Below are 25,471 nucleotides of genomic sequence, written 5' to 3' on the forward strand. Positions count from 1 at the left end.
AAAAAAAAAAAAAAAAAAAAAAAAAAAAAAAAAAAAAAAAAAAAAAAAAACTTTCCAACATCTCAAAGGATTGATTCTGTCGGCGTTAAAAATGATTGTGGGATAGTTTGACCATTTTTATGGTAAAACAAAACAAAACCATATTTTGGTTTTTAGTTTGACGATTCGATATGTGATGTTATAGAAATTTAATCTTGTCTTTTATCAACTCGCTCTAAGTTGTATTACTGTTAATCTTCACCATGTCAATTGGAGAATGTTCGTGTTTTCTCATGCACCTCATCTTTCTGGTGCATCTTTCTTTTAAAGACATCATCATTTAGTTTACACTTCAGTTGGAGAGGAGAATGAAGCCTTCTTTATAAGGATTTGGAAACATTTCTATAGCAGACACGAATTTAAAAATCTAGAGGAGAAGCTCGAGAGGGAAAACCCAAAGAAGACAATATCTGCTAGCAGTGGGCTTTAGTTGTTATAAATGGTATCAGAGTCAGACATTATGTGATTTGCTAGCGAAGAGGTTGAGCCTCGAAGGGAGTGATCATGAGGCGTTGTGCCAGCAAGGATGTTGACCCCAAAGTGGGGTGGATCCTAAAATCTCACATCAGTTAGGGAGAAGAACGAAACATTCTTTATAAGGGTGTAAAAACTTCTCTATACTCATTGAAGGAAAGCTTGAAAGGAAAAGGGGTTTGGACCTAACATAATCCATCTAAAACAAATAATTATACATAAAGAAAATTGACAAAATCACAACTATTTGATTTTTTTTTTCGTCGACAACAATACGTAATAGGTCAAAGTGGACAGGGTATTTGAACCATTACAAATAATCTTTTTTTTTTTTTAACAAAACTTGCAAAATATATATATATAGATATAGCATAATTTTCAAAAATTAAAAATTAAATGATTATCCAACAAAACTAGTTTTCGAAAAAAAAAAATGATGAATAGAAAGTCCGACAAAAGTTTAAAAGTGTACACTTTGTTTTTTCAATATCTACAGCTTACACTATTGATTTTAACTCTTACCCTTTTGTTGAAGAATCTCAAAAGAAAAAATATATATAAATTTTTGAGCTTTTAGATCTTAAACCTTTGTAAACAGAGGTTGATTCGAGCTGGATTCGATCAAACGCACCTCAATCTTCTTTGATGGTGACCATAATTTCTCTTTAATTTTCTTAAATCAAAAGTAACTCGAATAAAATCAATTAGAATAAAATCAATTCTTTGATATTGTTTGTTAAAAGTTCTCTAAAATTATAATTTAAAATTTATTGGTAATAAAAATACATCAGCAAAACAAAAAATACAAAACTAATCATCATCTAAAATGTTAATAGTTTGATTTTGATCCTTAAAATAAAAAGAATAAAAAAAGAAAGAAAGGACTTATTCATGTGTTAGATTAATTAGAATGAAAATTTTATTTATTTAACGTCAACAAATGATAATTAACTAGTCAAATCAAGAAAAAAAAAACGTTTTTAATTTGTGTCAATATATAACCCATTTTGTACTTTTTAAAAGATAATTATATATTATTGCCTTTTATTTTACATATTCAAATTCGAATTAATTTATTTTATATGGTAGTGAAAATAATTATTTTTTAATATTTTAAAAAAATGTAATTGTTTTGTTTTATAAGAGAAGAAAAAAAATACTTAAATTTTATTGTTTAAAATAATTGTAGTTTTATTATTTTATTTTAAAGAAATTATAATTTTTTTATTTTAATTATTTTAATTTCCAACCCTTTAAGAAAAGTAAAAAAAAGAACGATTTAGGAGTACAATGATTTATTAAATACGATAGTTATCCAATAATTATTTTGAAAAATTTTGAAAAGATAATTTACTCGTGAATTTTTAGGGTAGGTCGTCTCACATATAAAACTATTTAGTTGTGTCATCGCTTGTAGTTGAGTTAGACATGGTTATTTCGGCCAACTCATACATTTTTTTTCTCTTACAGTCCGGTTGGACACTATTTACCCATTAATAAAAATAACCGTATTTGAAAAGGATTAATTTTTACAATATCTTTTATCAAATTAAATACTCGTAAAAAAAAGCCTCAAACAAAAAATTGAAAGAATGATATTAGGAATATATTGCGCATCCGGGGAATCGAACCCCGGTCAGTACCGTGGGAGGGTACTATGATACCACTACACTAGATGCGCTTTTGTCTATAAGGTCAAGAAGATAAATATTAAATTATAACTTTAATTTCCAAGAACTTAAAACTTGTTTACTTTAATCATTATAAATATGTCTTCAATTTTTTTATCTTGTTCGAGGTTTATTTAAATTTATATAACAAACATAAAATTAAAAGTTAAAAAAATAAAAATAACTATTTGATATATAAATATACATATAAATTGAAAGATTCGAAAATCTAAGATTCATCGATGGCTTTAATATCCATAAAACATAGAAAAATATTATTTTTTACACCAATATAAACATAAATAGTAAAAATAATAACTACATCTAAATTTGGAAGTAAAAATAACTTTAATAAATTTGAACAATTTGTTATTTACAAACAAAAACTATTAATATCAATAACTATATCTTTATTCTCCGTCCTAATCAATATAAAATTCAATTCAATTTTAGATTTGTCATATTATGGATATATAAACACAAAATTTAAAAATCAAATAAACTCGAACTAAACATAAATAAATAATATTATATTTAATCGAGATTTATTTCTTATTTATGTTTAAATTAAAAAATAAGAAAGAATTTAAATTCAAATGCGTTTAAATTGGCAACTCCATCGAGTAAATGATCTAAATTTAGTCTTTCTATTTTTTTATTAAAAAAAAAAGAGTAATTTTCATCCTAATTATTTGGTAAGATTAGATGTTTAGCTTATCCATTAAAGAAAACAAACAAAATATTATCTCATGAATTTAAAAAACAATAATAATAAATAATAAAATAAAATTTGATGACTTTTTAGTATAATTTAAAAGAGTATAAAAATGACGCCTACAAATTTATAGAATTTAAAAGTGATATTCCAAAATACTTTTTAGATTTGAACTTTCACTAATAAATAAAAAAAATGATCACATATCAATTAAACTGTTCTACATTTTTATTATATTTATTAAATATGAAGATGAGTCAAATTTCTAATATATATATATATTATATAAATATTAAAAAAACAAATAATAAAAACCTCACTAATATTTTGCCTTGGCTTCTTGAACTTCTCCCACGATCACCGTAATATCATCAATCTTCCCTCCGTCGCACAAAAACCCGGCCTCCCTAGCACCAACCGAAAACGGCGTCGTTCGACGTTTGTCGAGCGAGTTGCTCAACGCCAACTCGGCCAATCGCCGCGCCAATTTCCCCGAGTCAACTCGTTCCTCCTCCTCCAGAATCTTCTCGATCTCGCAAGCGAAAACGTTGTCCAATAGCCCGTCCGTACCAGCGACGATGATATCTCCGGCATAAACCTCCACTCTACACCCCCAAGGCTGTACCGGCAGGCTGAGAGAAAATCCGCCGGTTAATTGATACGGACAGTTGAATCGATGCTGTTGCGTCGCCGATACGAAAACGAGCTTCTTCTCTCTAAAGATCATGAATCCGCTGTCGCCGATGTTCGCCGCGTGTAGCGTATTGTTCCTGAGAGCGATTACGCAGGCCGTGGAGGATCCGATTATGTACTTCGTCTTCAAGTAGCCTTCCGTCAGAATCCGCCTCGGATCTGTCTCCTCTGCCGCGACGGCAGCGCAGTTCGCCATTAGCGCTCTGGAGTACTCTCCAGCGTCGATGCCTTCCTCCGCCCAAGCGCCAACGCCGTCTGCGACTCCGAAGATGTTCCTGGAGTGAGAGATGAAGTGAGCGTCTTCTCCTAGAGGTCCGAAGGAGTTTCGCTTAGGAATATAGGAGGATCCGAAGTCGATTCTCAACTCCGGCGCAGCGGCGAAAGGAGTAGAAGAACGCTTGGTTGAGATCATACTGGCTTGGGATATGGAACTGAAATTTCTGCGAATAATATGAGAGAAAACGAAATCGGAAATTTGCGAATGGAAATTGAGAAATAAATTTGTGGTTGAGAAAGGAGTCGTGGAGGGCTTTTATAGATGTTGATTTCGTGGTTTCCTTCCACAAGATGGAAGATTGGGGGATTTTTATTTTTTTTTATTTATTGATATTTCAAATTATGATTAATTAAGATTTAAGGATTTATTATTATTTTTTTTTTATTTCCTTTGATCCATGCAATTTTGAAATACTTGTAATAGTTTTTTTTTTCCACTTTTAAATTTAATAGTTATAGACTGAATTATCACTATTTAATTAATATTTTATTTAGACTAAATTAATTATTAAAAAAATACCTGATTTCGTACTTTATCTAAATAATAAACCTAAACTTTCAAAAAAAAAAAAATAATAATAATACCTTTTAATTTTTTTATAAAAAAAATGTAATTTATTATTATTTTAAAATAATAAATAGTTTTAAATTTAATTTATTATTAATTTTAAAATAGTTAACACCCCTTTTAATTTTCAATAGTTTTTTAAAAATATCTTTAAATATTAAAAAGTTGATTAATACTTTTAAATTTTTTTAAAGTTTCAAAAATACTTGAATATCATACTTTAAAAATAGTATGATATTCAAGTATTAAAATAGTATTAAATCTTTTAATATTAAAATAGTATTAAAATAGTATTAAAATAGTATTGAATATCCATACAATTTTTAAAATAGTATTAAATCTTTTAATATTAATATATAAAAAAAATCTTATTATCAATATTATCCAAAATTTAAAAATATTAACGTTCTTTTCAAAAGTTTATAAATATTTTTAAAATTATAATAATATTGGTGTCGTTCTTATACTAATAATAAAAGTATTAGTTAACTTTTAAAAATTTATTAATTATACTTTTTAAATAAAATATCAATAATTTATATCCAAAATTATCAAAAATATATTTTAAAAATTTTTAAAAAGTTTTTGAAAGTTTTTTTTAGTTAAAAAAAATGATTAAAAATCTTTAAAACTAAAACATATTTTAAGACAAATGATTTATTTGGTGCATAATTGATTGTAATAACAACCAAATTATAAGAGAATCCTAATTTTTTTATTCCTTGTCCATCTCATATCAATATTCTTAACATTTTTAATATTTTTTAAAATTATATAAAATTAATAATTATATTTAAAATTATAGAAAATAAATTATTATATGCCAATCATAGTGATCATCACATTATTTCTTTAATTTGAAATGGGGTGAAATTAAGTTGATTTTTTTATTTTTTTTATTAATTTAAAAAATAATATAAACTACTTCATCACTTTATCGAACACTCGAACTCTGTGTACTTACGAACATTAAAGAACGAAAATAAAATATATGATACATTTCTAAAATTGGGAATCACTTCGACAATTCTATTCCTTACAAAAGTGATAATCTCAATTTTTTTTTTTCGGTTTTTATTCCGTCAGACTGACACAATTTTTATTTACTTTATATTATGTCTTTTTTTTTTTTTTTTTTTCTCCTTTGAAAACTAGTAATTCACACATGCAAAAAACATTGTTGTTTCCATTTTTAAATTTCTGTCAATGGTGTTCATTAATGGACAATTACCAATTTAATTTTAAAAAATGGTATCTAAAATAATTTTATTTAAATAAATTTACAAATTTATTTGTCAAAATGAAATTTGAGCTTTAAATTATGTTATTAAATTAGTAGATTGTAAGGAGTAAATTGACATTTCCATATAAAATTTTATTCTCGATAAATATATATTATAAAAGAATAAAATATATTATTTACTATTTACAAAAATCATAGGATATTATTGGAGAGGTTTTTTTTAGAATATATGCCCATAATAATAAAAGAAATAAAAATAATAAAAAAAAAAGTCGCATTGACAATTTGACACGTAGCCCAAGTTTTTCTCTAAATATAATTTATTAATTTCATTTAAGATTAAAACCGATTCTTTCGGGGGAAAATAACAATATTAAATGCTTAAAAATAAAATAAAATTAGAAAATTAAATACCTTATATGTCACATTAATAATTAAAAATCTTAAATTTCGCTATTAAATATTTACCTAGTTGATTGTTGGTTAGTTTAGTCATAATGCAGTTAAAAATTTCACAAACATAAACTAAATAAAATAAAAAAAATAATAGTTCGCATTCATGATCATTTTCCTAAAGTAGTCAATGTAGGACTTTCATCCAACACCTCTCCTTAATCGAGATTCTACTCTTTTTCTTTTTGGAGTCCTTTGTTCGACACTTGAAAATTCTATTAACACGACTCTGATACCATGTTAGTTGAACACGACTCTCCACAATAGTAGGATATTTTCCACTTTGAGCATAAACTCTCATGGCTTTGATTTGGGTTTCCCTTGACCTTGTAACAATGGAGATAACATTCCTCGATTATAAAACCATGATCATTCTCTAGAATAGCCAATGTGAGACTTTCATCCAATCATCCTAATATAATTTATTAATATTTTTTTTCGATTCTAGTCAACTCGAAACTTATATTAAATTTATTCGGTTCTAGAACATTAACTGAACCTTTCAAATTCGAATTGAGTCAATTCGAGTGATGAAGTTTAATGTCCACTCTTTTTATAAATATTAAATTAATTTAATCCACGTACCAATTTTAAAAGCAAAATAAAGTTAGATTGGATTGAATTGTAAAATTTTTGAATTAATTGAGTTACAAACTCACAAATTAAAACAAAATTTTCCATTTTCCGAAATCTAACTCGAACCATTGTCGTGGTAAATTGGTAAAATGTCCGGGCCACGACATTAAAGCAAGATGAAACGCTTGCATGTATGACACGTGTCATTCCATGAATGATTCATTGTACAATTGACGTACATATTTACTAAATTGGCCTCAGTTTTGTCTTTTTTGTGCGTGTGATGTTCATAAGATATATTCATAAAGTAATATAATTATAAAATGACATAAAATTTGATCGGTAATAATAAGTAAATAGAGGGGTTTTATAACTCAAATTTATTTAAAATTGTTTTAGGTGTCTGGATGATTGCCACGTTGACGGTCCTCATTTATCCCCCACACCCGAACACCAAACTGGAGCTCGGCGGCGGCGATGAGGAACTCCACTGCTTGCTTCGGCGTCAGAAGCTCCACCACCTTCTGCACTGTCCGCAGCCGTAGATCGTCCGCTTTCTTTATAATGCGAACCAGACCTTCACCCTTCCCCGACGCCTCCACCCTCCTCTGCATCAGCTCGCTCTCCTCGTCTTGCCACTCCGATAGCTCATCCGTTATTGCATTCTCCTCCTCCACCTGCATCAAAACTTTTAACCATGGGTGACCTTCGAGATCCAAATATGTTGAAACAAATAAAAAATTTCGAGAAGAGAAATCTTTCTTAAAGGAAGATTATAAACTAACTTTTCAATTCAACCCCACGACTTGGTCCCACGACTTGGTAGCTACCACCAATATTATGGTAACTTATTCTATTAAATCTCCTAATTAAGCCATTTGCTCTATTAAGTTAATTGGTTCTACTAGCTCGAGTTTCTTTTATGTCATGTGATATTCCACATTGGTTGAGGGAGGAGAACGAAATACCTCGGTGTGAAATTTTTTTTTCCTAGCAGAAGCATTTCAATACCTAAAGAGAAAGCTTGAAAGCCCAAAAAGGACAATATTTGGACCATTACAAATGGTATTAAAGCCAGACACCAGACTATGTGTCAGCAAGGAGGTTGTTGTCTGAACGGTAGACACGAGCCAATATACTAGTAAAGACGCTGGACCTTGAAGGGGTGGATTTAGTGGCGGTTCCACATCGATTAAAGAAAGGAACGAGTGTCGAGGATGTTGGGCCCTGAAGGAGTGGATTGTGGTATCTGAAGAGGAGAACAAATCATCCTTTATAAAGGTGGGTAAATCTTTCTCTACCGAACGTGTTTAAGCCTTGAGGGGAAATCTGAAAAGTAAAGCGCAAATATGACAATATATGTTAACGGTGGACTGGAACTGTTACATGTTACGTCTGTTGGATGATGAAAGTCCCACGTCGGCTAATTTAGGGAATGATTATGGGTTTATAAGTGAGGAATACTAACTCCATTGGTATGAGGCCTTTTGGGAAGCCCAAAGCAAAGCCATGAGAGCTTATGTGTGTTCATCTAACACCGTCTGGGCTATGGCCTTAAAACTTCCAAAAAAAAACAAAAAGTATTTACCGTTTGGCACTGAATCTCGCTGAACTTAGCCGTGTCAATCTTAAAAAATGACTAAGACTCCAAAGGAGTCTTTTGGAGTCGAGCCTCGATTAAGGGGAGGTGTTGACCGATGAAAGTTTGGGAAGCCAAAAGGAAAGCCATGAGAGCTTTTGCTCACGGTGGACAAAATCATACCATTGTGGAGAGTCGTGTTCATCTAACACCGTTTGGGCTATGGCCTTAAACCTTCCAAAAAAAAAAAACAAAAAAATGAAGAGGGTATTTACCGTTTGGCACTGAATCTCGCTGACACGGTGGAACTGGAAGGGAGAGAGGTCGCCAAGGTCGCTGGTGCGGGGAGCGTGAAGAATATCAGCAATCTGGGACTGAAAGAGAATAGTTGACTGGGAGTAAATCAAATGAAAAGTAGTGGTGGGACGCCAACCAGCTACCCAATGAAGGGAGCGTTCAAAGGAGGTAGCCCAGGGGGCGGAGAAGACGGAGAGAGGGTCGCGCTCGGCGGCGAGGGACTTGACGCGGAAGTACTCGGAATAGTGGGAGATGATGGTGTGGACGAGGTGGTGGTGGTGGTGGTCGGTGGGGGTGGAGGAGAGCTGGTGGATGAGGTGGTGGAGGTGGTCGAACCAGGTGGCGTAGAAGCTCGCGAAGTTGAGCCCGCTGCTCATTTGGGTTCCGGTGAGAGGTTACGAGAGAAACAGAGATCTGAAGAAGGAGGAACTGAAACTCGGCTTTTAACTTTGTGTTCATGGCTTTTGTTTCCTCTAGTTTTTGTCTTCAATGGAAACGGTGCGTCGGCCAAATGGAGAACAGCCGTACGAAATGTGTCCAAGTTTTATTTGTCAAACTATAAAAACACGCAGTAACATTAACTTTCTTTATCATCCAAACCTTTCAATTATCTCTAAATTTTTTAATATTAAAATAGTGTGAATTTAACCGTTTTTAAATTTTAAAATTAAAAAGTAATAAATTAAGCTTTTGAAAATTTAAAGTTGTTAATGTTAGAAGGTATTTTCCATTTTTTTATTTTTTAAACAAAATATTAACTTATATTTTTAAACTTTATAAATGGTAGTTTTTTTTATAATATATATATAATTTGAGGGTATTTTTATTATTTAGTTTTTAATATACTCTACTGGACCATATTGAAAAGTTTGTTATTGTGACAATAATACGAGCTTTTCTCAAGCAATAGGTTGGTCTTCATCCCATTAGTGCCACCGTCACCAACATGTTCATACGCACCATGGTGGCACTAAAGTAAATATTATTTCTTCGATTTAGCTACTGATTCTTTGATGAATATAAATAACTTTGAGCGTGTATTAAATCAATTTTAAGTTCTATTGAAAATATAAAAATATTTTAACCTCTGAGGAAATTTTTAATAATTAAAAGTTAACTAGAGTTTATATTTTATAATTTTCTAATATAAAAAATACATTTTTGTCCTTTAACATTAACTTTTTATTTTAGTTTTTTATATTTTCAATTAGTTTCTCTTAATTTATTTTCATTTTTTTTTTTAATTTTATATGAAGACAGAAATAGTCTCTTTTAGCAGGTTGTATCTTTTTCTTATATAAAATTATTATATAATTACCTAGCTAATTTTAATAAAAGTTAGCAAAATTAAGTTTGAATTAATAATACAAGCCAATTTCAAGTTTTATTATCATTAATTTGGATGAAATCAAGTATAATATTTTGTTTTAAAAATATCTTTAAAATTTTAAAAATTTCATTAATATCCTTAAATCTTTTAAAAACACCTTTTAATTTTTTTTAAAAAAGCTAGAAAAAATGTTAGTAACATTTAAAAAATAACATTAAACGAGGTGTGATAGACGAACTTTATCCATATATTAACTATACAATTTTTTTTTTTTAAGATATAAAGTTTTGATGTTACTTTTAAAATTTCAACCGTATTTTAAAAATATTCTATTAATGATAAAAATATTTTTGCATTATTTAAAAAAAGTGAAAGAACGTAATAAATTTCTCTAAAGTTCATATACATTTATTTATTTATTTATATATATAGTGAAATGGTAACATTTATGAATATTTTTATTAATTGAGGTTAAAAAAATTTATTAATCTTACGTTAATGGTGGCACGTGCGACCAATTAGCGGAAAAATCACATTTAAGTGTCGGACGAAGATTGGACCAAATTCCTGCGTCTTGTCCTTACCCAGAAGAGAATAAACGAAGACCAGAATCTATTCTCACATCCGATTGGCTGTGACAAAGTTAGCGTCCGCGGGCAGGTGATTCTAGCGTTTCTCCGCATTAAAAAAATCCGGACAACTCATTAGAATCAGCCACAGGTTTAATGGCTGACGTCCTGCTTTATGAATATACAAACGAATACCTTCCCGACCGCGTTGCTAATTTGGCGTTCTGAAGAACAAACCCTTCGCTTCCCAATCCGTCCTCGCCTTCTTCAATTCTCTCATGTTTACCTTCTTCAATTCCCAATCCTAAAACCCTACTTCTCACTTCGAGCAATTCCCCTGGTGTTTGGAATTTGAAAATTCATTTCTACTGCTCCCTTTTGCGTCTTCTGTAACCTACTTCATTGGTTTATTTGTTTGGAAATTGAATTCCGGGATCGATTCCAGTTCTTGTTGTAGTTCGTTTGGTGTTTGAGGAGGAATTGATCGGTTGTGGACCTGGAGATGCAAGATTCTTACTCGATTCTCTGGACTTCTGTTGGTGCCCTAAGTAAAATGCTTCTACCCTAGTTCTTCTGCTGTTGTTTTATTTGATAGGCTGGTCGATTGATTTTACTTCTAGATTGTTGATCTTTGTTCATCGTTAAGGTTCTCTTTCTCATTAAGTTTATCGAGGAAGTTCGTTTCTCCCTTTGTATGAAGAGGTTGTGGGTGTAAGATAAGGTTGGAGGTTTTGGATTCTTTCACTAATGTCCGTAGAAAGATCCTTCGAAGCTTGGGAGGAGGTGCAGAGGCATGGTCAGGATTTCGCGGACCGTCTTGCTCAGGGTTTCACGGGACTGATTCATTCTCACATACCGCCGCCTTCATTTCCCTGGCCAAATACCCCCAACTCTAAGCTCTTTGATCTTGAATTTCCGGGACAGAGTTTTGGTATCAAGGATTATGGGTTGACTGCCCACGATTCGATTTTTGATATTGGTAGTAGGATTGGACAAGCTAGCGCTGATTTTGGTGCTTGTTTGAATGGTGTGGTACAACAATTTTTCAGACAGCTGCCGATGCCATTTTGGCCAGAGGAGAATGTAATAGGGTCCATTAGGATGGATCGGGATAAGAGTTGGCAGAGGGATGATATGGGTGTTGCTGTTCAAGGGAATCTTGGAACATTAACAGAGCGCTTGCGTAGTTCTGAACTTGCTGACAATGATGCTGGTTCAGATGCGATGGTTGACGATGAAGCATCTGGCTTTGATTTGAAGACTATAGGACATCTGGGAAGGGCACAGGTATAGCAGTGTGATAAGCATTTATTTAATTTGCAAATTGCAGACATGATATTGGCAGTACGGCAGATAATTAATTTTTCAATGACTGCTTTCAGGTGTTCTATTTTGACTAGGAAAAAAAAAATGGTTTACTCTTCATTAGCTAAGACCTGCTTAATCTACTAATTGTGGTCTAAATCTATAGCTTATTACAGAACAGAGACCTCTTCGAACACAAATCTGCCAAATAGAGTGATCAGGAGTTTCTTTTCTGAATGGCTTCTTTAAATAGTTATTAATACACTGCTCTACAGTGGCCTGTTCAGCCACGAACTTAGTGCATCTATGATAACATTCAACAACTCACCTATACAGAGACGGATAATGATTATTATTGGGAAGAAACCAGAGACTTGAGAATAATGAAGGAAAGTCTTGAAAAAATTATAGCTATGTTGTCCATGGTGGAAACTATTGTAATTTGAGCACTACTCATTCACACGAGATGAGACATGCTAGAGGAATCATTTTGAAATAGTCAGCTGTTACTATCTGTCAATAATAGAACATATGGTTATGACAACATCATAACGTGAGCGAAACAATTATCCTGTGGGAGACCATGAAAACTTGATACATTTTTTGTATGTAGTAATTTTGTCAATCCTTGGTTCATCTTTGTGACTTCTCGTTTTAGTTGAGGGAGCCTCTAATCTTGTTTTTTTGAAAGTTACATTGTCTTTATGTTCTACCAATTGTAGTGGAAATCTCAGCAAATTTTGTGTTCAATCATCTTATCTCCCCAGCTAGTATTTTCCCTCTCTTCCAAACCCTACAATTCGATGGCATTTATTCATCTTTTTTGTGTGGGCATAGTGGTGGTGTTAAATCATAGTTATGTCGGTTGAGGATTTCTGTTTCCTCTTTAATATTATTGTTCTTTGGGTGTAGAGCACGATCAATATTTCTTCAACGTATGATAGTAGATCACGAGATGTGGAAAGTTCATTAGTTGCCAGAGGCGATCTATGGAGAGTAGAAGCATCACATGGCAGAACAGCATCTGGAAATGATAACTCATCTTTATTTCTGCTGCAGCTTGGGCCAGTACTCTTTGTTCGTGACTCGACACTTCTTTTGCCAGTTCATTTATCAAAGCAACACTTGCTTTGGTACGGTTATGATAGAAAGGTAACACCTACTTTATATGGCTAGTAGCATCAAAATTAAATCCCGTGTCAGATTTTGGACAATGAAGTCATGTTAGAATCAAAGTGCAGAAGTTATTTTGTTTTCAATTAAACAAACAGAATAGTTTGGCTGTTACTGCTAGGAGTGTTAGGATTTAGTTAGGTTTCAAGAAGCGTCTTTTTACACGACAGCAACCTTATTTGTTGGATGTCTATTAAAGGAGTTCTCTGCATTGCTACCAATAGCTATCCCTTTAGAAAGATGTGATTGTCACTATTTGATTGCTATTGCTGTCAATTTTATTATGGACAGCTTAAACTTTTTCTAAAAGCACGTTGACCACCAATTTTCAGTTTATGAATGTTCAAAATCTGGGATAGTTCTTCATGTCTTAAAATCCTTTCTGCAATCCTGATGTGAGTGTTGAACTTGAGTTTCTCCTTGCAATATGTGTAGAAATTTTCTAGTTTAGTCTGATCAAATGCTACGTTAGTAAAAGGTACTGTATTTTAACTTGGCAATCGGGACCCTCAATGTGATGTACATAATTTGAGACTTAGAAATATGAATACCATTCTTTCACTTTCAATGCCTATTGTTTTTGCTTTTAGAGAAACTTTTGAATTTTACTTCTTCAAGTGCCTGTGACATGACACATCGAACTGTCATTTTCATATAAACCCTACTTTATTCCAACTTCTAATGTTATTATTTCATGAATCATCAGAATGGAATGCATTCTCTATGTCCAGCAGTCTGGTCAAAGCATAGAAGGTGGTTGTTTATGTCGATGCTTCGTCTCAATCCCCCAGCTTGTGTAAGTTGATAAAACCATTTAATCTCCTATTAGCATAATAATTGTGGTGAACTTAGTTTGGTTTTCAATATGACATAAAACTTTGTCATAAGAAAACCGAAGTAATCTTTTTAAACAAAAAGCAATTGGCGTCGTGAGAGCTATCTTGGGGCCCAGTAAGTGCAGAACATGCTCTTCCAAATGGAAAGAATTGCTCAACTTTATGTATACGAAAGTTCTTACGTTGTTTGCCATATTAAAACTTCAGAATCAGGGATCAGTGCTCAAGTATATTTAATAAACACTAATCAGAAAGAAGGCTCTATCTTGGAGCAATGTTTTACTTATCCAGTAAATGAAGTTATAAATTTTCTTGTTTTGGTCTTATTTTTTTTGTTCATGTTGTTTTTGGATTGCCTGGCTAGTGGCAATTGCTTGACCATAAAATTTAGAACTATTTCTTGTTTATCATACCCTTTGGATCAGTCGAGTAACATCACCTTCCCCCTCCCTCCTTCCCAGTCCTTTGTTGATTTACAGTTCCCCAACGGGCAGTTGACTTATGTGTCGGGTGAAGGCTTAACAACAACAGCATTTTTGCCCTTTTGTGGAGGCCTCCTTCAAGCTCAAGGTCAATATCCAGGAGAAATGAGATTCAGCTTCTGTTGTAAGGTTAGTTATGTCCTGATTTCATTCCTATAACAAAAGAAGACAAAGTTGGTTCTCCTTTGCAAATTCAATTTTCTAAAGAACTTGTATGGGTATGGACCCCAGTGTTGCTAAGTTGGTGCCTTGTTTGTGCTGGTTGATTTTCTTAGAATAAATGGGGAACCCGAATAACACCAATGGTGCAGTTTCCTGACAAATCATTTACTTTGGACCTTGCTCAATCATTGGCTTGGAAGAGAACAGGTCTTCTAGTGAAACCAACTCTGCAATGCAGGTTAGTGTATATATGCTTATTCATCAAAGTCGAGTCATCTATATTTTTTCGACTATAGCAATAAATGTCAGTTTGGACTTTGATGTTGTCTATGAGTATTTGTTGCAAACAAGGAAAATAACCTTGCTCTTGACATGCTTTCATACGGATACGCCCAAGACTCGTCTCCTAGACTGATTTCTGTTGTGTGATTACTTGGAAAGTTTTTTCAACACCATAGGTTCGGATTTGGATAGTTGGTGATTAAATGAGAGTTCAAACTGTATCTCATGTTGTATAAAGAATTCACGTTGTGGTACAGATGCAAGTATAATTCTCCTCTTCCATTTTTCCGCTTGCACTAGGCATGATTTTCAGTTCGATATCCTTGCAGCGGAAACTTATTTTCATTTTTTTGCTTCTCCTGTGACGAGTGGTCATTTTGTATCTAATGTTTGATTTTAAATGATCAGTTTGAGTTCCACTTTTGGGGGAAGCAATCCTGGGGTTCGTGCAGAAATTGTTCATTCAGTGAAGGAACATCTCAATCTCATGTGCGGCTGTTCTTCCATTGCCCATCCTTCTGCATTTGCTTCAATTTCTGTAAGTATTGAATTACCTTTTGTCTGTGGATCATGTTTATTTACAGCTATAACCACCTTTACTTGTATTATTTATCCATTGACTCCTTTTTCTTGCACCGTATTATATATATCTTCACTGTTAGCCAGTCTCCTTTCTTCTATTTGATTTCTTGCTCGGCATCCAGATCGGCAGGTCGAAATGGAACGGGAACGTTGGGAATTCCGGGATAGTTGTAAGAGTTGATGCTCCACTCTCAAATATTCGTCGAACTTCTTTCTCTGTTCAGATAAATACTGGGATTGAGTGTTGATTTTCTTATGAAACCTGCGTTTTTGGTAGTTGCAAGTGTATAGGTAGTCTCAAAACTGCTCTCTGTTATTTACGTGATAGGTGAATATTTGTTAACTATTAGGCCATCATCTGTAAATCATGGCAGGCCCTTTTCTCTTTTCTTCTCTCATTTTAAAGCAGTTTCTACTTCTATTTCATCAAATTTTCTGAGTTCATAACAGAGTTATTCTGTTTGGTACTCTAAATTAATTATAGATTGATGGTTTTAGTTCAATTGATGATTGGCAAATGTTGTTGGCCGTTAGAGGAGGGTGAACCCGCACTGTCGTCGTTGCTCAAACAATCCACGCGGTTGTCGATTGAGATGGAAGGTGACTCTTCTCTAAAAATATTAATCGAACTTGACTTGGTCAACTCTCGATTTCAACCATTGAATCTCAATTTTTTTTTTCAAGACTTTAATTCAAGGAGTCTAACACGACCAATTTAAATTAACCACATCTATGTTAAATGAAAACATGTTCCAACGATTGAGAGCAAAAATACAATTTAAAGGCACGAATCTTGGGCTTTGAAATATGAAACCATTTCAAAATTATTATATTGAGCCAGTTTATTCAGTTTATTTGGCAGACAAAAAGTATGTAAAATAATAGTTGTCACAGATGTATCCATCTCACTGAATTTGATGTTTTTCTTCGATTCAATCTCGAAGGAGACTTCTGGTCGAAGAACAGTCTTGAGTCTCGTCCTTGTTTTGGGTAGAAGTAGACGACGAGTCGATCCATGGTTCATGCTTCTCTGCATTTGAATGCCTTGTGAAGATGTTGAAATGCATGTTAGGCTGTCATTTGAATGCCTTGTGAAGCTAGCAATGAAAGATATATGTAAGGCACTTACTAAATAAGGCACGAGCAAGATTATTGTTCTCTAGATACTCATAAATAAGCATTAATTGTTTTCCTTCAATACAACAACCGTAGAGCTTTATGAGATTCGGATGTTGTAGCGCTGATATCATGCCGATTTCAGTGATGAATTCCCGGTTCCCTTGCTTTGATTTAGAGGACAGCTGCTTTACAGTAATTGAAGTGCCATCCAACAGAACTCCCAGACAAATATTTTTTGTTTACTCGAGTTATTTTATATTGAGTAGCATGATTATTTTGAAGAACACGTTGAAAGAAGAATCTGTTTGGTTATAGAGCCCGCTACTTAGCTCACTCAATGGTTATACATAACAAAGCTATATATGGAAACAACTATGTAGTAGAAGGATATGGTAAAGCTATACATGATAGATGGTTATATCAGGTAAAACTATATAGTAAACAGAACTATATATATATATATCCTTTAATTAGTGCTTTGAAAATATACTTTCTGTATTATCTGTATTTTCTATTTGGAGTCATTAATATAAACCTCTAGCTAATATTCTCCCTTGCAATTTCTCTCTTTGGTTCTTTGTGTTCATCTAAATGAAGTGTGCGCGTTGTTATGTGATACTATCAGGATCTTATATCAAACAACGATGAACATAGAGAGAAGAGGATGGAGTTTCCACAGATATACCTTGTAGACAGGACCAAAGCCTCCCTCGCCTATCTTATGTGCCGAGTCAAGGTTGTTGGTGGCTGCTTTGATTTGTCTTAAACTAAAATAACCTGTCTGTAATTTTAGGTCCCGAAGTTCTGTAAAAAGAATATAAAGGAATGCAAGTTTTTTTAAACCAAAGAAATATGTGAGTTAGAAAAAAAAGTATTCCTCAAACAACATATCAAATGTTAGCAGGTCGGTCCAAACTTGAATCGTTCCCTTAAGTGGTTGGTAAGAATAAAACTACCAAAGATGTACTTCATAATTCAAACAAATAGATTACTCCTGTAATTATTTATATTACCTTCGTCTTCAGTTTCCCTCCCACCTAAGTAACCCTTCCTTCGAAGAACAACCAATACTGAAACAACCAACACAAAAGTACCAACAACAATGCCAGCAATAGGTCCAGCTGATAACCTTTTTGCCTCATCAAGGTCTACAATAGCAAAAGAAGATGACAACAATTCAAAATAGGCAAAAGATTAATTGTTGAAAGAGAAAAGGCAGTGCTAAGAAAGTTGTAGAAAAGAACACATGACAAGGAAAACCTGAAATGATTAGCATAAGGGATGAAGGTTACTTGATGTAACTGTGATTGCAGATATCAGAGGTCCATAAACTCCTTTGTATGGAATGACATTTGTTCCTTTACCAGCCCAGTATAAGTCGATCTCAAGAGTGCTGCCAGTTACTATAACATTAGGCACTTCCAAAATATTAGCTCTTATCAACACCTCCGGCTCTCTCCATTATGTTTAAGTCTTTTTCAATCAATTTTCCCTGTAGAATGAACTAAGTTTGTAAATAGTAATTACTAGACGGAGAGAAAGACCCAATACCAATACAGTACAATCCCAAGACTTAATATGTCATTGTGTTTCCTCTCACTTGGATTGAGATGTCAAAAATTCGCCTCCCCAAGCTACTGAATTTTTGGTCGGCAGTTGCAGTAAACATTGTTTCAGCAAAGTGAAGCTTCACATGGTAACTTCCACTTTGCAAGCAAAATCCATAGTACTTCAGTGAAACAGGTGCAAGTCGAGCTGTCCCATAGACGCCTAAAAGAGTCATTGCTACTTGTGTATTGAGCGGTATTATTCTCCACGAAAATACCAGTACTGCTGTAACCCCATCTTTCTGAAAATGAGAATTTGGACTGCTTATCCGTAGTCGTATCCCCTTCGTATAAATTACCATCAAAGTGTCTCCTTTCCTCCACAGTTAATGAACAATGAACGAACTACAAGAACCATGTATCAAACAAATAGTTCAATCAAGAATTAGGTAGCTCCCATGAGATTTTGAAGCTGCGTGCAAACTGGCATATACATACATAAAAGACTACAATTCCAAAAGAAGTTAAAATCATAATTAGATCATCTTCACTTACATTGAACTGCTCTTGCGCATGGGAGATCCCCCCTCAGGCACCAACGAACACTGCAAATTGGATAATTCAGAGCTTGCTTGTCACATATGACACATGAAAGTTGATAATATGTTTTTTGTTCTTTTTAATTACTACATGTTTGGAAGATTTTCAGTCAATCTAGAGTCATTTTTGATAATCCATCTCACAAGTGTATTTTTAAAAATAGTTTTAGATTAATATGGTTTTATTTTTTAAATTCATTTTGTTTCTTACGGTTTTCTTTAAAGAGAACACTTTCTGATTCTATAAAATCACTCAAAAAACTATATCAAACACACTTGAATTTTTAAAAACATGTTTTTACATAAGCTATTCCAAACACGCTATAACTTTGTTAAGACTCTTACCTTTCATTACTAGAATTTGAATAACCAGAAAGCAAGTTCCTGTACCAAGGAAATAGATTTGTTCACAGTGAAGTCAAGGTCAATTTACATTTTCTACAGAGATAACAGACGTTTTATCATGGTAATGAATATGAGTAAAATAACTTACACTTTAGGATCAAATCAAGGGGGAAGAGGCGACCCTGTAAATCTGTTGTTAGATAAATCCCTACAAAGAATTTGTAATAACGTTAGCAACAACTGAAGAGAAAGATAAAAAGAATTTCCCATCATGAACAGATGAGAACAATAATGTAATACAATTTGGAGGGGAAAGAAAAAATGTAACGAAGCGTTAGACTAACATGTTTCCTTTGCGTCCTGTAATCCAGCTTGGTAAATGACCAGTAAGCAAGTTGTCATTTAGAAACCTAAACCAGGTACGTAAATCATCTCAATTTGCACGTCCAGAACAAAGTAACAAATATGTAGACTGCTCTGTAATAAGTATTAACTTACAAGGAATGAACATCACGGTTTGATAGATTCCGTAATAATGGCTCTGGAATTGTACCATTTAATCTGTTGAAGCTTAAATCCCTATTGAGAGATAAAAGTTCCATCAATGAATCATATTAACTTCCCAGTCCACTTTTTTTTTTTCTCTTAAGAAAGAAGGCAAAACTGAGAAGAAGTTCAGAAACTTACAAAGTTCTTAAACTACTAAAATTTTCAAAATAATCAGGGATTTTATCCTCAATTAAGCAATTTCTGAGGATCCTACGACCAGGAGAAAAGCGAGATTAAGATCAACAAAAAGAATTAAACCCAATCTAGTATAAATTATAATGGAACGACTAATAATAAATAATCAACAATTCTGAACTTTTGCTTACAATGTTTCTAAAGATGTCAATTGAGTCAAATTGGGGAAACTAATTGGTGATCCCTTCAAATCAGTTATCCTCCTGACAAACAACAAAGATAACGATTCTTTACTTGTTTAAATTGATAAACATTCTAGCAACCACTAATGTCAAGAAAACCAATCTCACAGTTCATTTAAGCTTTTCAACTCGGATATGGCACGAGGAATGGGGCCCTCCAAAGAAGTTCCTTGAATATCCCTGAATCTCAACAATTATACCCGAGTGAAAAGAAATCCTAAAACTACATAATGATATTGCATAAATTTGCACTAGATACATATTATTGCTCTTGAAGAGAAAGAGACCATTTCAGATCGGAAAAAAGAAGCATATTATAATTTCTAAGGAAACCAAATATCTATGAAATTATTCAACGCCACAATGTGATTGACAGTTTTACACCGTTGAACGTATTAGAAATAAAACCACAAAAGCATTTCAAATTTGAATCCATCTCCATCCGTTATTAACTGTGAGACTACATTCTGAAAGTATCATTAAACAAATTTTCTTTACTTACAATCGCTTAAGATTGATCCAGTTGCCAATAAATTCAGGCAACTTTCCTGATACATCATTTCCATCTAGACTGCAGGAACATGTAAAATGTTAAAAAAATAAATGAATTGTGCAAAATATTAAAAAAAAAAAAAAAAAAAAGTTGAAAGATGAGTATCAACAAATAACATACAAATTTCAATATTTCAATACCTTTTAAAGATATATTAAAAAGAAAGGGAAAAAAAGGGTATGATTATTACATCCTGGTGACTCTGCAAAAATCAGTGGAGCAATTGCAGTGCACCAATCGCATGGTCTGCTGGTCAATGGTTTCATTACGGAAGCCATCGCCATTAATGCATGAATTTTGGTGGACGTTCCAATTCAAGTTCTTCAGCTCTGCAGATATTGCTTGAAGGGCTTTCACTTTTGCATCCACCATCACAACTCATAAAAATATTCTAACTTTGGTTCGTAGCTCTCGACTAATCGATTGTAAATGTTAGTTTAACGGCTCAGATCCACTTTTAACAGATATTGTCCTCTTTGAACTTTTTTTTTCGGGTTTCCGCTCAAGACTGGAAGGTTTCCACACCCTTATAAAAATTGTTTCGTTCTCCTCACCAACCATTGTGAGACTCTCACAATTCACCCCATTTTTCGTGTAGAAAATAAACTCTGCATTGCCTAATTAACATTATTTTCTTTACTTTCTTTATTTCTAATATATATATATATATATATATATATATATATATATATATATATATATATTATTAGGCAGGAAGAGATTGACGAGCTTGTTGGAAGTGCTGAGTATAACAAATCGAAACCAAAGACGAATTAAAGTAGCTTGTTGACCAAGCTAATAGATGAAGAGCAGAAGGATGGAGCGTTCAAAGTCAATCGTGCACCTATCGTGTAACTTGTTGATCCTTAGCAACAAAATATACATTAAAAACATGTAAAATCTAATAATATTTTAACGTGAGCATAATTTTTAAAGTCTCAAATTTTAATATTTTAATAAAGTTGGTGGGTCGGATTTTGATACCTTAAAAAAAATTTCTTTACTCTATCTCCATTCTCGATTTGAACGGAGATTTTTCAATCTATTTGATTAAATGGCTCGATGCTTGATTCATACACACATACGTGGACCGACTGTTGGAAGTCATTATTATGAATTAGAATTTTCCTTTTTCCTTTGAGAAGTTTAATTTAGGCCTATCACACGTGTGAAAAATATAGATCAGCACAACAAAATGTGGCTCCATAGAGACGCTGCTAAGAGGGCCTTCAATTAAAATTTTCATGACATGTTGTTTGTGACTACGTGTCAGATGTCGAGGTCATACTTGTCTAGGACGTGTTGTCCATGGTTGTATGCTCGTTCCAAACCCCTTTTACTTGCTTTTGTGCTAGATAGGTTTTTACTATTTATGTTATGTCAATACGGAAGTTTATGATCAGTCAGTCACCGAAGTCATGTCTACACCCACTGAAGCTAAAATATCTTAAGATGTACTATAAGGGGATGTGACTTATTGACAATTCTTCCTACTCGGTTATATACTATCAAAATTGTGGTGGTTGCTTGTTTGATTTTAGTTTATAACGTTGATTTCTTTCGAATTGTTTTCAACACAGTTCTTTGTCTAAGACATATAGCACTTAATATTAAAAACAAATTATAAAATTAGAAAGAAGTAAATAAAGATGAAATGTTAAGAGAAGATTATGAGATAGGAATGATGGCTTTGCAATAAGAAACCATTGTTTTGAGAGCCCATTTGTTCACTTTATTTGGCACAGAAGTTGAGCCACAACAGCAGCTCAGCTATTGGTGTCTGATTGATCCTTTGAAATGACTCAATCTTCAAGAAGACTTCTAGTTGAAGAATACTTTCGGGTCTCGTCTTTGTTTCGAGTAGACGAAGACGATGAGCCAATGTATATCCCATCGAATGACATGCTTCTTGGCATCTGAACAATGGATTGTGACGATGCAGAAATGCTTGTTAGGCTGTCCCGTGACAGCTTCTCAGAGGCTTTGAACCTTGCATCACGCTCACTTGTGTTGCGCTTCATGTTCCTTACTTCGACAGGGAGTTTGAGTTTACCTTCAAGCATACTAACCACAGAAGACATGGTTGGTCTAAGACTTGGAGACAGGTTTGTGCATAAGAGAGCTATATGAAGCATTCTCACGACCTCCTCTTTCGAGTAATTTGAGCCAAGATTCGGGTCCACGAGTTCTAATAAGTTCCCTTCCTCTTGTAGAACGAAAGCCTTCAAGCAAGTAAAAAAAAAACAAACAAACAAACATCATTTTGTAAAGATCACTCCATTTGTGTGCATAAAACAATATAAGAATGTATTACCCAGTCAAGAAGAAACACAAAATCCTCTTTTGGCATGCAACTCGTGTTACTTTTCCCACTAACGATCTCTAGAGCCACGATACCAAAGCTATAAACATCAGCTTTATGAGTCAGATAACCCCTCGTTGCGTACTCGGGCGCCATGTATCCACTACAAGAGATTCAAAAGCTAGCTCATCGCAAAAGGACTACGAGTTTGAACTAAATTAACACTGGAATGAGATAGAGAAAGAGAGAGACATTGTGCCTGCAATTCTTGTGATGATATGGGTGTTCTCCTCTTCATGAAGCTTAGCCAATCCAAAGTCAGAAATCTTAGCATTTAGGCTTTTATCAAGTAGCACGTTGGTAGCTTTTATATCTCTATGAACAACTTTCAATAGAGATTCTTCATGAAGGTAAGCCAACCCCTTTGCTATTCCCAAGCAAATCTTCATTCTTATTGGCCAATCCAAATGGAGTGAGTGCTTCTCAGGGTCTTGAAATGAAAACCATAAGCTATTTGTGTTGAAATTGAAACGAGTTAGTAATGAAAGATATATGTAAGGCACTTACCAAATAAGGCACGAGCAAGATTATTGTTCTCTAGATACTCATATATAAGCATTAATTGGCTTCCTTCAATGCAACAACCATAGAGCTTTACGAGATTCGGATGTTGTAACGCTGATATCATGCCGATTTCAGTGATGAATTCACGGTTCCCTTGCTTTGATTTAGAGGATAGCTTCTTTACAGCAATTGAAGTGCCATCCGACAGAACTCCCTGCCAAATAGTTTATGTTGAGTTCTGAGATTATTTTGAAGAACATGTTGAAAGAAGGATTTGTTGGGTTATGGAGCATGCTGCTTATTTATAGCTCACTCAATGGTTGTACATAGTAAAGCTATATATGGTAGATAGTTATATATATTAGATAGTTATATCTGGTAAAGCTATGTGTAGTAAACTAAACCATATATATACCCTTCAATCAGTGCTTTGAAAATGTACTTTTTGTATTGTCTGTATTTTCTACTTTGAGTCATCGATATAATTCTCTAGCCAATATTCCTCCTTACAATTTCTCTCTCCTGTTTTTTGTGTTCATCTAGATTGAGTGTGTGCGTTGTTGTGCGATACTAATAGGATCTTATATCGAACAACGATGAACATAGAGAAAAGAGGATGGAGTTTCCAGAGATATACCTTGTAGACAGGACCAAAGCCTCCCTCGCCTATCTTATGTGTCGAGTCAAAGTTGTTGGTGGCTGCTTTGATTTGTCTTAAACTGAAATAACCTGTCTGTAATTTTAGATCCCGAAGTTCTGTAAAAAAGAAAGGAATGCAACTTTTTTTAGTCAAATAAAGGAGCTAATTAGACATAAAACTCCTGAAAAGAACATAAGAGTTGACAAATTATATTATGTTTTATGCTGTTGAACCATGTTAGTTGACATCTCTTTCATTTTCTTCTTTCTTCTTTTTCCACCTACTTTGGAAACGTTTTTGGCCTTACCATCTCCCTCCTCCCCCGCCAACGGTCGCTTACGCTACCCCTGGAATGAAAGGGGAGATGTGAGGTCCCACATCATTTGGAGGGGGTATGAAACATTCTTTATATGGGTGTTGTGGAAACCTCTCTCTAGTAGACGCGTTCTAAAAATCTTGAGGAGAAGCCCGAGAGGGAAAACCCAAAGAGGACAATATTTGCCAGCGGTGGGCTTGAGCTACTACAAGAGAGCTCCCCTTATTCTAGATCTGGAAGTCAAATGGCGGTCGAGGTAAGAACGAGCAGTGACAGAGGCAACAATGGGTGCCGGGTAACAAGCGTTGAAGAGGGAGAAGAGGAACCAGGCTTTGATGGAGGTTGCCGGAAGATAATGAAAGAAAAATTGAAATGTCAAGTAACATGGAAACTACTAATATAAAGATTAAGGTAATTCGCCAAGTTAGCTGGCTCAATGAACAAATAATTCGGAACTAAATAGACACCAAATTCAAATTTAAATCACTGGAAGTGTATATTGTCTTCTAAAATTAACTACGTATAGTACTCTTGTAATCTTACCATCGTCTTCCGCTTCCTTTCGACCTAAGTAACCCTTCCATCGAAGAACAGCCAATACAAAAACGACGAACAAGAAAATACCGATAACAATGCCAGCAATAGCTCCAGCTGATAGCCCTCTAGTTTCATTTTCCACATTAGTGCCCACATCAAAGTCTACAATAGAAGATCAATTGTTGAAGATAAATTTTGAGTGATTATCGTAAAATGAAAGAAGATATTTACTTGGTGTCACAGTGATTGCAGATATTAGAGGTCCATACACCCCTATCACTGGAATGGAATCTGTTCCTTTACCAGCCCAATATAAGTGGATCTCAAGAGTGCTTCCATTCACTACAATATTAGGCTCTTCCAAGATAAAGCTCTTACCAACACCTCCAGCATTCTCCATTATGTTAAAATCTTTTCTAATCAAGTTTCCCTGTGAACCCAATTAGTAAATAGTAATTATTATTTATCTATAGATGGTTTAGAATGTGACCAAAAGCTCACAACAGCTGAACGAGGAAGATATCATCAATAGATGGATAATGTAACACCGCTAGCAGATATTGTCTTCTTTAGATTTTCCCTTTTGGGCTTTCACTAAAGGTTTTTAAAACGAGTCGGTTAGGGAGAAGTTTTCACACCCTTATAAAGAATGTTTCGTTCCCCACTCCAAGTGATGTGAGATCTCACAATCCCCTCCCCCCCCCCCCCCCCCCCCCCCC

The 25,471-nt window shown here is 33.7% G+C and overlaps 4 protein-coding genes, 1 non-coding gene and 1 pseudogene across 6 annotated transcripts in view; 1 reads left to right on the forward strand and 5 right to left on the reverse strand.

The window, feature by feature from the left end:
- Nucleotides 1-2,123: 2,123 nt before the first annotated feature.
- Nucleotides 2,124-2,194, reverse strand: TRNAG-CCC. The gene has a single exon. It is a non-coding gene; the product is annotated as a tRNA-Gly (tRNA).
- A 1,023-nt stretch (nucleotides 2,195-3,217) lies between these two features.
- On the reverse strand, nucleotides 3,218-4,003 carry LOC111480770 (probable protein phosphatase 2C 55). The gene has a single exon (XM_023125939.1). The coding sequence runs from the start codon at nucleotides 4,001-4,003 to the stop codon at nucleotides 3,218-3,220; it is 786 nt and encodes a 261-aa protein (XP_022981707.1).
- A 3,099-nt stretch (nucleotides 4,004-7,102) lies between these two features.
- On the reverse strand, nucleotides 7,103-8,960 carry LOC111480771 (protein DOG1-like 4). The gene is made up of 2 exons (XM_023125940.1): nucleotides 8,562-8,960; nucleotides 7,103-7,384 (listed from the first exon to the last, which is right to left on the reverse strand). Exons 1-2 carry the CDS (start codon nucleotides 8,958-8,960, stop codon nucleotides 7,103-7,105), a joined length of 681 nt encoding a protein of 226 aa, XP_022981708.1.
- Nucleotides 8,961-10,653: 1,693 nt separating this feature from the next.
- LOC111480895 lies at nucleotides 10,654-15,753 on the forward strand. Of its 2 annotated transcripts, XM_023126119.1 has the most exons (8): nucleotides 10,654-11,030; nucleotides 11,129-11,769; nucleotides 12,700-12,939; nucleotides 13,667-13,756; nucleotides 14,258-14,407; nucleotides 14,554-14,678; nucleotides 15,131-15,260; nucleotides 15,427-15,753. In XM_023126119.1, exons 2-8 carry the CDS (start codon nucleotides 11,230-11,232, stop codon nucleotides 15,550-15,552), a joined length of 1,401 nt encoding a protein of 466 aa, XP_022981887.1. In that variant the 5' UTR covers nucleotides 10,654-11,030; nucleotides 11,129-11,229; the 3' UTR covers nucleotides 15,553-15,753. The 2 variants fall into 2 exon arrangements, with proteins under 2 accessions (XP_022981887.1, XP_022981886.1); XM_023126118.1 differs by having other exon boundaries at nucleotides 10,654-11,769.
- Nucleotides 15,754-16,297: 544 nt separating this feature from the next.
- On the reverse strand, nucleotides 16,298-20,765 carry LOC111480772 (annotated as a pseudogene).
- Nucleotides 20,766-22,048: 1,283 nt separating this feature from the next.
- The window catches only part of LOC111480454 (probable LRR receptor-like serine/threonine-protein kinase At1g53440), a 12,625-nt gene continuing 9,202 nt past the window's right edge, over nucleotides 22,049-25,471 (reverse strand). Inside the window, exons 18-24 of the mRNA XM_023125500.1 lie at nucleotides 24,984-25,182; nucleotides 24,759-24,914; nucleotides 23,897-24,015; nucleotides 23,263-23,473; nucleotides 22,948-23,185; nucleotides 22,708-22,858; nucleotides 22,049-22,615 (exon numbers count right to left, since the gene is read on the reverse strand). Coding sequence (XP_022981268.1) covers nucleotides 22,196-22,615; nucleotides 22,708-22,858; nucleotides 22,948-23,185; nucleotides 23,263-23,473; nucleotides 23,897-24,015; nucleotides 24,759-24,914; nucleotides 24,984-25,182 — 1,494 coding nt within the window. The 3' untranslated portion in view covers nucleotides 22,049-22,195. The remainder of the gene's footprint in view (nucleotides 22,616-22,707; nucleotides 22,859-22,947; nucleotides 23,186-23,262; nucleotides 23,474-23,896; nucleotides 24,016-24,758; nucleotides 24,915-24,983; nucleotides 25,183-25,471) is intronic.

The sequence above is a fragment of the Cucurbita maxima genome, unplaced genomic scaffold (assembly GCF_002738345.1).
Source record: "Cucurbita maxima cultivar Rimu unplaced genomic scaffold, Cmax_1.0 Cma_Scf00006, whole genome shotgun sequence".
Classification (NCBI taxonomy): Eukaryota; Viridiplantae; Streptophyta; class Magnoliopsida; order Cucurbitales; family Cucurbitaceae; genus Cucurbita; species Cucurbita maxima.

Bases quoted from the DNA above. Each gene is read 5' to 3' on its own strand.
- LOC111480771 (XM_023125940.1), bottom strand. From the start codon at position 8,960: ATGAGCAGCGGGCTCAACTTCGCGAGCTTCTACGCCACCTGGTTCGAC. The intron at 7,385-8,561 runs GTAAATACCCTC...GTTTTGATGCAG, and splicing joins GCGAGATTCAGTGCCAAACG to GTGGAGGAGGAGAATGCAAT.
- LOC111480895 (XM_023126118.1), top strand. From the start codon at position 11,230: ATGTCCGTAGAAAGATCCTTCGAAGCTTGGGAGGAGGTGCAGAGGCAT. The intron at 11,770-12,699 runs GTATAGCAGTGT...CTTTGGGTGTAG, and splicing joins GACATCTGGGAAGGGCACAG to AGCACGATCAATATTTCTTC. The intron at 13,757-14,257 runs GTAAGTTGATAA...CCTCCTTCCCAG, and splicing joins GTCTCAATCCCCCAGCTTGT to TCCTTTGTTGATTTACAGTT.
- LOC111480770 (XM_023125939.1), bottom strand. From the start codon at position 4,003: ATGATCTCAACCAAGCGTTCTTCTACTCCTTTCGCCGCTGCGCCGGAG.